The sequence below is a fragment of the Puma concolor genome, chromosome D4, assembly GCF_028749965.1.
Source record: "Puma concolor isolate L17-30 chromosome D4, mPumCon1.1.hap2, whole genome shotgun sequence".
Classification (NCBI taxonomy): Eukaryota; Metazoa; Chordata; class Mammalia; order Carnivora; family Felidae; genus Puma; species Puma concolor.
This window is the reverse complement of record NC_141679.1, coordinates 13,184,069-13,197,009: the sequence shown is the minus strand read 5'-3', so window position 1 is coordinate 13,197,009 and position 12,941 is coordinate 13,184,069. Positions and strand designations below refer to the sequence as shown.

At 41.6% G+C, this 12,941-nt stretch overlaps 1 protein-coding gene and 1 long non-coding RNA gene across 10 annotated transcripts in view; one reads left to right on the top strand and one right to left on the bottom strand.

The window, feature by feature from the left end:
• The window catches only part of TRPM3 (transient receptor potential cation channel subfamily M member 3), an 803,813-nt gene that overhangs the window by 742,955 nt on the left and 47,917 nt on the right, over window positions 1-12,941 (top strand). For all 8 annotated transcript variants that reach the window (XM_086684995.1, XM_086684993.1, XM_086684999.1 and 5 more), the window contains one exon: window positions 4,262-4,436. In XM_086684995.1, the coding sequence (XP_086541121.1) occupies window positions 4,262-4,436 (175 nt within the window). The remainder of the gene's footprint in view (window positions 1-4,261; window positions 4,437-12,941) is intronic.
• The window catches only part of LOC147574721 (uncharacterized), a 30,209-nt gene that overhangs the window by 15,625 nt on the left and 1,643 nt on the right, over window positions 1-12,941 (bottom strand). For both annotated transcript variants that reach the window (XR_015243460.1, XR_015243459.1), the window contains exon 2: window positions 12,740-12,911. This is a non-coding gene — a long non-coding RNA (uncharacterized LOC147574721). The remainder of the gene's footprint in view (window positions 1-12,739; window positions 12,912-12,941) is intronic.

The window sequence follows — 12,941 nt, the reverse complement described above, 5'->3', positions numbered from 1 at the left end:
AAGAACTTTAATTCAACAAGCTTGAATTATTTACCCAAAACTGAATCCCAGTTCAATTGGGATTTTTGACTGGGGGGGGGGGGGGAATGTGTATCTTACTCTATTGCACAACCTGTTATATAATCTTCTCTGTTCTTTTAGTAATGAATTTGAGATTGTGGTAAAGATTCTTATGTCTAAAAGCAGAGAATCTCAATTTAGAGCCAGTGGGAAAGATTTAAGAGAAAGGATCAGTGGACCCTCCACCTAATTTGTATATAAAAATATGTGGGTGTATGAATTTTCTGGACAGAGAAGACAAGCTTCCATGAGATTCTCAAATGTATAATCAAGTGGACCCAATGAAAGTGAAGAGTTACAACAGCCGCAAAATTAGGCCAAGTTTTCTCAACCTTGATACCATTGGTATTTCAGACTAGATAATTCTTTGTTGTGGGGGCCATGCTGTGCATCATACAATATTTAGCAGCATCACTGGCTTCTACCCACTAATGCCAGTAGTGTGGGCGTGCACGTGTGCGTGCGCACACACACGCACACACACATATGCTTATGACAACAAAAACATCTCCAGACATTGCCACATGTCCCCTGGGGATACAATTGCCCTCTGTTGAGAAGCACCACAGCAGACGGTTACGTAATCTGATTGCTTGTTTTTCTAATTGATCGTTGCCTTGTTGTTTTGTTTCATTAAATAAGATCTGAAGTCTCAAACAAACCAAATATATCACTTTAAAAGGTTGGGTGGCATTTAAATAGTTGAAATAACTAAAGTCACACTAAACCAGCAAGCTTATTTTAAAATCTACGTCTGTTATTTTAATAATGGTATAATTATCCCCAATTTTGACTAGAATGAAACCTTACTATGGAGCGAGTGAGCGAGATGGACTGCATTTTCTCTGCCTTCCAACTTATGAATGATTCCACTTATAAGTCAAAAATAAGTAGAAAATGAGTATATTTGGTGGCTTTGTTCTCTTCATGGGGCTTTTAAGATAATTAGTTAAATAATTGAGTCTCTGATCCAGAAGGTAGGTAAAATATGCCTATAGAATTTATCAGTGAGTTAGATGGACTGCCAGGTGGGAAGCTTAATAAAATATGCCCACATGTGATTATTCTGAAAGCCCCTCAACATTACAGAGTCCCTCTTCAGTACTAAACAACCAAGGAACTCACTATACCCTGTGGTCTAGGGACAGACATCTGATAAGATACCTGGACACAATACATAGATCAAGTATGATTCAGGCACCTGGGTGTCTCAGTCGTTTGAAAGTCCAACTCTTGATTTTTGGCTCAGGTCATGATCCCAGGGTCATGGAATCAAGCCTGCATCAGGCTGTGTGCTGAGTGTGGAGCCTGCTTAGGATTCTCTCTCTCTCTCTCTCTCTCTCTCTCTCTCTCTCTCTCTCTCTCTCTCTCTCGACCAAAAAAATTAAAAAAGTAAGATCCCAACTGATCTTTAAATCCAGGATCCTGGAATCCTGACCCCTTTTCTTTATATTCCACTTCCCAATGCAATTCTCTAAGCCTAGTACTAAACTCACTTGTATAATGCAGAATAAAAACAAGAATTATAGTAACTATCATTTACTCTGTGCCAAATACCATGTCAGACATATCATCACTACAACCCCATGAAATGGGTTTTAGTATCTTTGTTTAGCAACAGAGTAACCAGAAACCAGGCAAAAAACAAAGGCAAGATACCAGCTCTTACCCAATCAGACTTCACAACCTGACCTTCCAATTCTAATAGCAATGCATTAACATTTACTGAGACCTACCCACATTGTTTCACATATTGTCTCATTTAAGCCTTATGAAATTAATATGCATGGTGATTTTCATTATCCCCATTTTGAAAAAAAAAAAAGGAAAAGAAAACCAAGATTGAGCAACTTGCACATGTCCACCTAAGCTATTTTTACTAGCAGAGGCAATATGAAAACTCAGGTGGTCAAACACCTGAAAACGTGCATAACCACCACCATATGTACTCACCTGTATAGAACACAACCTACAGATATTTACAAGAGTGAGACAGAATCAGGTCTCTTAATATTGAACTGACTGGACAATTTAACTGTAAAAACAGAGGTACCCAGCCCTGGTTTTTACTAATAATGTTCTACTTCTGCATTGTGCTCTATCAGATTTCAGTATTTGTGTGGAAGACTTTTGTGAAATAGATCAAGTTGAGTGGGAAGAATGTTTCTTGTCTTAGATTGTTTTGGCCCTTCAGGTAGGTAGCACAGTCAATTTGAATGAAAACAGTCCTGAGAAATTGAATTAGAACAGTTGCTGTGTGTACTGGCTGAGTTTTCTTGGGTCAGACTAGCTCCTAAATCTCATGAGTACCCACCTTCCTCTCCCCACCCATTAGTGGAGCCATTAGTGTTTTTTCATTGATGGAACGTTTGGTAAATAAATGATGAAATAATTTTACAAAATAGAGGATGGGAAACAGGCCTATGTTTCCTATAAAACTGTTTCGACACAGCTGGCTTGTTCACTTGTAAGAGAGTCCTGAGGCCACTAAGCTGTGAAAGGAATAACTAATTAAGTAGCATGTATCTTTAAAAACAGTGAACAAATATGAATGAACATCAACTTTTTGAGAAATTCTTACTTAGTTTCAAAGTCAGATGATACTTGAAAGATGGATTCAGAAGTTGCCTTGACAGTTGATTAATTGGCCAAAAATATTTTGAGCCCTCAGTGTCCTAAGGCAAAGCAGAAGGCTATTGTGTTTTAATTCTAATAACAGGCACCATGGAATATTGTTTTAAAATAAAATTTTAAAGCTAATTTAAAGCCTTCATTATCAATGATAGAATTTTCATTATTCTTTCTTTGTGGGTGGGTATCCCTTCAGGAAGTTTGATATCCCAGAGAAGGTTGTCTTTTGTGTTAGATGGTTTGGTGCGAGGGATAGAAACCAATCTCCAACTAGCTTAAGCCCAGGAGGGATATACTGACTTATGGCAGGGCATGATGAAACTGGCCTTAAGGGTTACTGCAGTCAGGCTCTCAACCACTTTCAGAACATGCTGTCTCTCTCTGTCTGGAATATCTGCTTCATTCACTCTCGATCAGTTTTACTGGTGGGGGACTCAGCCTCAGACACTCTGAATTTATATCATTACAGAGAAAGAAAGGGAGTTTCTCTATCCCAGCTTCAGTTGAAAAAATCCAAAGAGAGAATATTGGTTGGCCCATCTTGTGTCACATGCCTACCTCCTATCACTGTTGCCAGAGGGTGAGGTACCATCATTAACCTAGCCTGGAAAAGACACCATATTTGTGGCCAAAATGGGTGGGAACTGCTTCTAAAAGAAGGAGGCAATGGGTTCTGGCCAGACAAAATAATAGTTATTACATCCTCATCTATTTTTGGTGATAAAAGGAAAGTAATTTGGCATATGAGAAACAGATCCTTGATAATATGTATCACGAAAACAAGCAAAAAAGAAAGGAACAAAGAGGAACGAGAGATAACATTGTGCTTGAATGCAGTCAAGAGAATTTTATAAACATGTCAAGATGAAAGTCCAACATTTCAACAGCAGACACAGAAATGGGCCATTAGGCAACCTGATTCTATTGCCGACAAAAACACCCTCTATAACTGATAGGATATGCTGCAAGAGAATTAAGTACAGAAAGAGTGGTTCTCTGAGAGACTGGTTTGTGGTAGAATATCAGGCAGTGAGGTGGGGCCACAAGTATAAGAAGGTGGATGGTGGATATGTGGGCTGTCCTAGCTTTGCTTGCAAGTAATTACTTTCTTGAGCATTCCAACTCTCAAACTTAGGGAATTTACAACATTGCAGTAGTTCTTGAAATAGTTCGATCATCCCAAGTTCAATTTTGCTAAGAAGAAAGTGACCCAGGGAGGACACTGGCTCCCAGGAACAGAGCTGGATTCATAAAGAGACCCGAGCTTCATGTGACTCCCATGCCTAGTCTTAACTAGGTAGCACAGACAACAGTGGAAAGTGAGGGGCTTCCTTTCTATGCATGCCTTTTTTTTAAATGCTTTTGAGTTACTGATAAAATTCTGTGGACGTTGTTTCAATAGACCAAGTGTTCTCTTTCTTACTTGGACACAGCTGTCTACCTATATATCCCTTGTCAGAAGTGTTGAAAATGAACCTCCTTCAAAGGTTTCCATCAGTGTTGATATCATAGGAACACTCAATCATGTGGATTTTCTTTTTTTTCTCCCTCTGCTTCCACACCCTTCCAGATGATAGACATGATGTACTTTGTCATCATTATGCTGGTGGTACTGATGAGTTTTGGGGTCGCCAGGCAAGCCATTCTCTTTCCCAATGAAGAACCATCATGGAAATTGGCCAAGAACATCTTCTACATGCCCTATTGGATGATTTATGGGGAAGTGTTTGCGGACCAGATAGACCGTAAGCAAGTTTATGATTCTCATACACCAAAGTCAGGTATTGAACTTCAATTGGGTCTTGTCTTTTCTGAGTTCATTTGTTTGTTCTCAATAAATGGCTCAAGATAGAGGACCAATTCCTAGCTTGCTATCTTGGAGGTAAAAAACAATTATAGAAGGTGAATATACAATTTTAACAAAGTAGTCCTTGGGTGTTTTTTCTGGTATGTCATCACTGTGACACAGATTGACATCAGGTGTACCAAATTTAATGAAGAACCATTATAAAAATGGTTCCCCCTAAATTATTTGGGGATTGAAAATCCTAGGGCCATGTGTTGAACATTTCAATATTATTAATATATTAGGTCATTACTTCCCACCCCTACCCCAGCCCCCAGCCTGTAAAAACTAAATTCCTTGGATTTGACTTCAGAACAAATAAACAAGTCTCTATTTTGCCATCAGAATTCAAGAGGGCAAACATCTGCATGGTGTTTTCCTTGCAATGGAAACTATTCTCTAGCTCCTTTTCCCACTGTCTTAAATTATGTGCTATTGAGACTCAAAAGAAGCTAGTATTCATTGCCTGGAAGTATGGAAAATGCCTTAGGTTGTAAACTGAGTTGCTTGCTGTAAATGCCAGGGGTAAAAAAATAGTATCTATATCATGAAATGATTCAGTGTGAGGAGCAAGTGCCCGCAGGCTTTGATGTTTCATGCCCTAATAGAGGCTGATTCTCTATAATAAACACCCTCTTATATAGAGTTTGGAGATAGTTGTATCCTATGAATATGTTCCAGCATTTTATTTGGACCAAATGTCAGGGCACACCAGGCATTGGGACATTATTTGGGAAGAAGGCATCAGGAAAGAAGTATCTTTCAGTATGGAGGAACTGGATCCCTGGAGCACCTACTTCCCATTTTCCCTAAGGAGTTTGGCTCTAGAAATAACATCCCTCCAACACTGTCGAATTAACATTTTTGAAACATTTTTTGCTGACAAGCCAGCCATCTGAGTCCTGGACTGTGGACATGGATTAGGGTTACATAACCAGATAGTATAGTTTATTAAGAGCAGGAGCAGAGACTAGTCAGCATCCCCCTCCCACCCCCGCCAATCCCAGGTAGGGCTGAGACCAAGTAAATAAGGAGCAAGCAGCAAAGAGTCTGAGCCCTCTGGGCCCGTGTAGAGCATGTGTACATTGGCAACAGGATACATTAATATGTCATTTTCCCTCCTGTGATGGATTTTGAACAAATACCTTTCTTAAAATGAGTTATCTGAGGCCAGAAAGCTTTTGGGAACACCTCATTGGAACAAATATTCATTTCAGGAGACTTAGCCGAACTCACTGAGGAAGAATTTTTAACTCCATCTCCTAGTTGGCAATGTGCAGCCTTCACCACGACAGCTTTCCAGGGTCTGGGGAAAACCCTTTCGGGATCCTCCTTTCAGCTGGTCCCTAAAGGCAAAACGACTCAAAGCCCATCGACGATCATTTTCCTCAGAGATTAAATGTATTATTCCCCCCCCCCCAAAATTGCTTTCCACATATATTATTTTGCCTTCCTTAGTTTTCCTTTCTTCCCCAAAATGAGATTAAGCCCCCATGGGTGTTTTGACAATGCAACATTTTGGGATGGGAGAAGGAAGGAAGTGTGGGTATGTTTTATAAATGGGATTCTGTCTGTCCCTCTACAAGTGGCCATTTATTGATGTTGTACTATGAGCCCAACCTAGTGCAACAGACACCACCATCTGGCTGAATAAGAGGATTTATTATTGTTATTCTAAAAGAAGGGCTGATTGTAGTTTAGAACTGGAACACCCACCCCCCCACCCCAGAGATGGAAGAGAGGTGTTTTGTGTGAGTGAAGTATGAAAATAGATGTCCCTCGTTGTTCATTAGATCTGTGGTGCTCTAGATGTGTGAGAATCAATTTCTACCCCAAATCTCAATATCTAAGTTACCCAGCCTTGGATGGATGCAAACTTCATGACACCCTTCCCTGACTTACCTTCTTTTTTGACATTCCAAAATTGGCTGCAATGGTAGCCAACTGTTCTAAGCTAAATCAGCCAGTTTGCTGTTTAGAGTGCTAACGAGTATTTGTCCTTTCTCAAATGACCCCCAAATTGGCCATTCCATGTGGCCAAGGTCACAGAACATCCCTATTTTTAAAATAATTTGATTTTCATGTTATGGTACTGGACAAGCCCAAGGGGCATTGGGTGACTGCCCCACCTGGTCATTCGGAATTGCCCAGGAGACCTAAGAACCAAGCCATTTGAGAAAGGTACAAACCATTTACGCTGCCCTACGGTGTCTTGCCTCTTTTCTGTGCGGTGTCCAGGCTGGTTTGTGAAGCATGTGTTCAGGCTGATTGGATCTCATATCCACCTGGACCCATGGCCCTGCCCAGGGTCTGCCAGTCCCATCCTGCGAACGTGCCCCTGTGTGGGCCTCTCCCACGCTGCTCATTCACACACACACACCTTCTCAGAGCGACTCATGTCTAATGTGATGCACGTGTTCCATCTCTAACTCTGTTTTTAACTGCAAAACTGCTGAACCCATTTCATGTTTGGGGAAATGATCTTTCCTGGTATAATTGTATATGGATGTATAATGGGCCCCAAGGGGTGGGTTATTACTGTCTTTCTTATATCTCAGAAGGGAGGACAGCTTTAATGCCCTCACTTCCGGGAGGCAATGTTACTGAACTACAGATTTTTTACATGCATTCCTTTTATTTTTCTTATAGTTTATCCTAAGCCCAGAAACTTTCAATAAGGTGAAAACAGCTGAGATGAGACTTCTAAGGTTACTTTCCAAATGTGCTCAAAGACTAAAAGCAAAAGAAATAAGAAAGAATGGAGTCACTGTAAAATCACAAAATAATTTAGGTGGTTTTCGCCTCTAAACTAGGTTAGATTAACACAAATGACAGTCTGGCATTAATCTCGATTATCTGTAGAGGCTAAAATATTTGCTTTGTGTCAGGAACAGATGCAAATGCAAGATCGTGATTGGCAGCAGCAGATAGTGAAACAAACTGGGGAAGGGACAGTGATGGTCTGCTCTCTCTGGACGTTTTGCCCTGCACCCTGATGAACTGATAAGAATTGAACTCACTGTTGTTGGCTTGGTTTAGTTTGGGCTTGTGGTTATTTTTCAAACGACCCCAGATCATCTTAGCTATTGACGTTATATATAGTACTAGCTCTGTAAGACCCAATGTATGGGCTACCATTCAGTGACTTGGGCCCCAGCTTGCTAAAAGTATTGCTACCAAATGATGACATCCTTATAAGTGTGTCATTAAGGTGACCCATGTTGCGTGGCATCTGAGAGCTGGTCAGGATCCCCCTGGAGCCTGACAGGGGGGAAAAGCCACTTAGAGAAAAGAAGCAACAGCACATTCATGCCAAGGCCAGGGCAAAGCTAAAATTAGGTGGACTCTCACCAGTTGCAATATCTGGTTCCATGGTGTGAAGTACCTAGAAATATACCTTTGTTGGCAGAGAAGATGGGGTGTCTCTAGCTTCCTTGAGCCTCTGGATGAATGAAATTTCCCTTTATTTACAAGGCATCCTTGTGTTGCCTGCCACACACACAGATTTCCCAGACTACCAGGGCAGGGGGAAAATGAATCATGCTCTTGAATGCATTAAATCAGGGTCTAAATTTAGCCCTTCTTTCTGCTGCTCTGAGTATTTTTATAAGTTTGGGTAGTAACGTGAAAGCAAAATGTCCAAAACTTACTTTTTACCGTAACAACTTAATATTATTTGGCTGTTCCTCTTGGCCTAAATTAACTATCCAATCTACTTAATGCATGGGGTCATTTTTTCTAAAACACTTCTTTGTATTACTTTTCTGTCTCAAATGATGTGTTCCTCACTTCCAGTGTGGAAAAATGCCTGCTTGTGGCAAATCTTAGAACAGCATGAACAGAGAACATGGCTATTGTTATGCATTTCGATCCTTGGACTCCAGTTTTGGAAACTCAGGGCTCTGCATCTGTTTGGTATTCAGGACTGACCTTCTCTAATGGATTCAGAGCACACTAATGCCTAACAGCTATAGCGTGGGGAGTGCTGCCTGACCAAAGAAAGTATTTCAGAAAAGAAAAACTTGAGCCAATGCCAACTTTTGGGAAAGGGGGAATTGTTTTGCTGGGTTTTGTTTTCGCAGATTGTTAAGGAAGCAAGCCAATCGGAGGCACCACCCCCCTTTCTCTGCCCCTGAAAGTCAGCTTACATTCTAGAGAATATCCACCCGACTTGTTTGCTAATGCAAACTGAGACTTAGTGAGTTTACAAACAGCAGACAGGCCTTTGTGATGATTCAGTACGCTATAGCGATCAACATTTGCTCCTCTATCATAATATTCATTTAGCCTTTGCCCACAGGTTGGGCCCCATTTTTAATCCATTCAATGGATATTTATTTTTGATCCTACTATGAGCTGGACACCAAGGTAAAGAGATGCACATGGCAGAGATATTGTCTTTAAGGAATTTACAGGCCAAGAAAGGCAAACTGACATTGACACTATGTATGTGGAGATGGAGTCCCAAAAGAAAAGTGGTCGGTTCTTCCTAGGGTGAGCGTGGGGGCCACAACAGATGAAGCCCTGCAAAGAATGGGAAGGTTGAACTGAGACCTGAAATGTGAGCAGATATTTGCTGGGCAGATGGGAGCAGGGGGCTGTGAAGGAGAAGAATGGCACTCGAAACTGAGACTCAGCGTGGACAGTTCCAGGCACAGCAGGTAGTTTAATATGGCTGACCGTAGGGTGAGAGGCAGGAGGCAAGAAGCAGAACAGATGGGTCTAAAGAGAGAGACAGTAGTATAGATCTTGGAGGACTTATACTCCATGTTCAGGGTGGTACCATGATCTGACATGTTTCAGTCAGAGCTCTCAAGCAAAAATATAAAGATGGGAGGTGAGAGCACACTAGCTAATACAGTAGCAGTTGGAATGGAGAAGATAGTCAGGATGAGACTTTAAAAAGGTAAAATCAGAAGAACTTGGGCAGAAGTCAGGTGGGGCAGAGGATGGTGGTGGGGAAGTGGAAGAGGATTTAAGACGGAGAAGCTAACAGGTCACGCTAGGGTTTCTGGCTTAGTCTCAAGAATGACATCATTTAGTGAGATAGAGAACCTAGCAGTAAGAGCTATGAAGGAAGGGGGATTTGTTCAGTTGGAGTTGGATTGAGTTCAAGCTTCCCCTAGGAATTCCAGGAAAACCATGAAGAAGGCTATTTTGTGTCTAGGTCTCTGGAGCTAAGTAGAAAGAGGTGGCCTGGTGGTACAGATCTGGAGATCAAGAATATAATTCCAGTTAAACCCAAGGAAGTGGGTGAGCTTGCCAGGGAGCACAGGTAGAGAGAGAAAGCCAGAGTAGAGCAGTGGAATGGAGGACAGTATCCAATGCAAGAGAGGACAACAATTAGGTGAATATTTAGAAAAAGTCCATACAGTTAGACCTTTAGGAAGTCACTGATAATTTTGGCCAGAGGATTTTTATTTCAAGAGTGCATGCAAAAACAAATTACAGTGATTTAAGAGCAAACGAGCAGCAAGGCAAAGCATTTACTAGGGAAGAGAGAGGGAGAAGTGTTGTGTCTGTGTGGAGGTGGCAAGGAGAGGAGGAAGATCAATGAAGTGGGGCTTTGAGAAGAAGAGTAATGTTTTGTAATCACCACTTAAGAAAGCCACTAAGTACACATCAAAGGATTGCTTAGGGCCACCTATTTGCATAGTTAGGTTGTCTGTTTTCTCAGTCAAGACTCAGCAGCCCAGATCAAGAAAAACAAATAGTTGGGTTAATCCAAGACTGAAGCTTTGCTATGCCAGTATGGCAGAAAGAAAGGAGACTACGTGTTTTGAAGATGGTTGCAAGGGTCCTTAAAGTTATACATTATGAGGTCTAAGATGCAAGGAGAAGAAAATAAAGGTATAATGTTGGTAAGTACCTAGGAGGAAAAAGAATGGACAAAAGACTAGAGAACTAGGTGCTTTGAGAACTAAGGATCCTGAGACATGTGGTGATAAGATGTTGTGGCCAGAGAATGGTAAACTGGTATTCAGAGTCCAGAGCTAGGACAATTTAGGATAATGATAAGGTCCAGAATAAGTTCTAGGATATTTTGGAATTGAGGCCAAGCATCTTTTTTTTTTTTTTTTTTTCAACGTTTATTTATTTTTGGGACAGAGAGAGACAGAGCATGAACGGGGGAAGGGGCAGAGAGAGAGGGAGACACAGAATCGGAAACAGGCTCCAGGCTCTGAGCCATCAGCCCAGAGCCTGATGCGGGGCTCGAACTCCCGGACCGCGAGATCGTGACCTGGCTGAAGTCGGACGCTTAACCGACTGCGCCACCCAGGCGCCCCGAGGCCAAGCATCTTGAAGCTAGGTTCTTCTGTGTTTGTCAATGCAGATACTGAAGTGTCCATAGTGACAGAAGAGGGAGTGGACAGGAAGACTTTAATCAGAATGACCTGAAACTCAAAGGAGAAGGGCTTTTTGAGCAAGAGTGAAAAGCAGTGGTTTGGAAGAGGCAAAGTATCAGTGACAATGCAGACATTACTTATGGGGACCACAATGGTGGATGTACAAGAATGTGGAATTTTCATTCGAGAAGGTTCCAGGGCATCTTTCTGAAAAATGAGATTTAGTGAAGACAAGAAAATGAAGATGGGGGTGGGCTTATAAAAATATGAGAAAGCAGAGGAGTATGTGTTCAATGACAAAGGTGTTCCAGAAGGCTCTGGGGAAAGGGAGAAAAGGGAGAGATAGTGGGAAAATTCAGTGATCAGAGAGCCCAACATCATGTGAGGACAATAGCATAGGTGAGGATAGTTGACCAGAGGAATGTGCACTGCAGGAATAGAGGATGATACGTAAGAGAGGTAGGGTGGGAATAACTATTCCAGAGTTTTGAGGCAGCTGAAGACAGGAGCTGTAATGGTAGAAGGGGCCAAATTGGGCTAAGGATAGCGAGGTCTCATAGGCAGTTTAGAGCAACTTTTGCCCAGGTTTCTAAGATTGTTGTTGAGGACAGATTGTTCTGATCCCCTAAATAGATGGAAGTGGAGACTTTCTGTGGTGGCACAGAACAACCAGATTCTAACCAGATTCTGCCCCAGATGGTGTGGAGAATTCTCCATCTTGGGGGAGGCTCTCCTTTTGAAATGAGCAATGGCCTGTGATACTGGGGAGGCATCATTCATTACCTTTCACAAGAATGGGCTTTTATTATCACCTTGGATTATTCCACTGTTCTTTAACTGTAGACATGCTAACACCTTGCCTACAATTAAATTTAGTCCTTGGCCCATCCTGGCCATTTTCAACCTCTGCTGTAATTCTGCCTTTAACAGAGTGCTTTTGGTACATCATAGGTTGGCATGACTCTTCAAAGCCCATGGTTTTTCTCCTTTACCACAAATACTCCAAGCAAGTCCTACATAACCCAGTGGAAAATAAAGCATCAGCAGATGGGATACATTTAAAATTTTTGAAACTTTCTCCAAAAAGCTCTAAACCACTTTTTAAAAAGTTAACTTGGTACAAAAAAGTTAGCTTCCCATCTAACTGTTGGGACTATTTTGTCACCTATGGGGAGCTAACTTCTCACTGGGGACAAAAGATATAAAAATTGCATACCCTTTGAATAGAAGCGAATCAGTAGGGTTTTTCCTAAAAACTGTGATGGAATTTGTTCTCTTCAGCATGTGCAAAATAAAAATGGGATTCTGTAAGATTTAGAGAAAAAAACTAAAGTCTATGGCGATGCTGAATACTAAGCCAATAATGAAGGACTTCAGAAAGAGTTCATGTTTGTACCAGCAGAAAAGTAGCAGGAAGTTTTACTAAGAGCCAGTTTCAGATGAAATTAGTCATTAAAACACAATAATAGGGGCACCTGGGTGGCTCAGTCGGGTAGGTGTCCGACTTCGGCTCAGATCATAATCTTTCGGTCTGTGGGTTTGAGCCCCATGTCAGGCTCTGTGCTGACAGCTTAGAGCCTGGAGCCTGCTTTGGATTCTGTGTCTCCCTCTCTCTCTCTGCCCCTCCCCCATTCACGCTCTGTCTCTCTCTCTCTCTCTCTCTCAAAAATAAATAAACATTGAAAAAACAGTAATAGTCTGCCTTCTAATGAGATGTAATTGACTACAGGTAAGGAAAGGTAATCACTATAGATTGAATACTAGAGACACCTGCATGGTATGTCACTCAACCCAAAATGATGTTGAACATCATCTATAATAGCATTAAAAATGAAACAAAAGGGGCTGTCTGTACCTGACCTGAAGCTGTAGTATATCCGTTCCTGGGATACTGAGGATAGTGCTGGTCACTCTCTCTCAAGAAAAACACAAATGTGCTGAGCCAGAGAAGAGCAGCCAGACTCAGGGAAGGAGTGAATGAGAAGCTCTAATTTGAGGATGGATCAGGAAGATGAGGGCTCTTCGCTCTGAAAGATGAAAGCGATCATGTCTGAAGT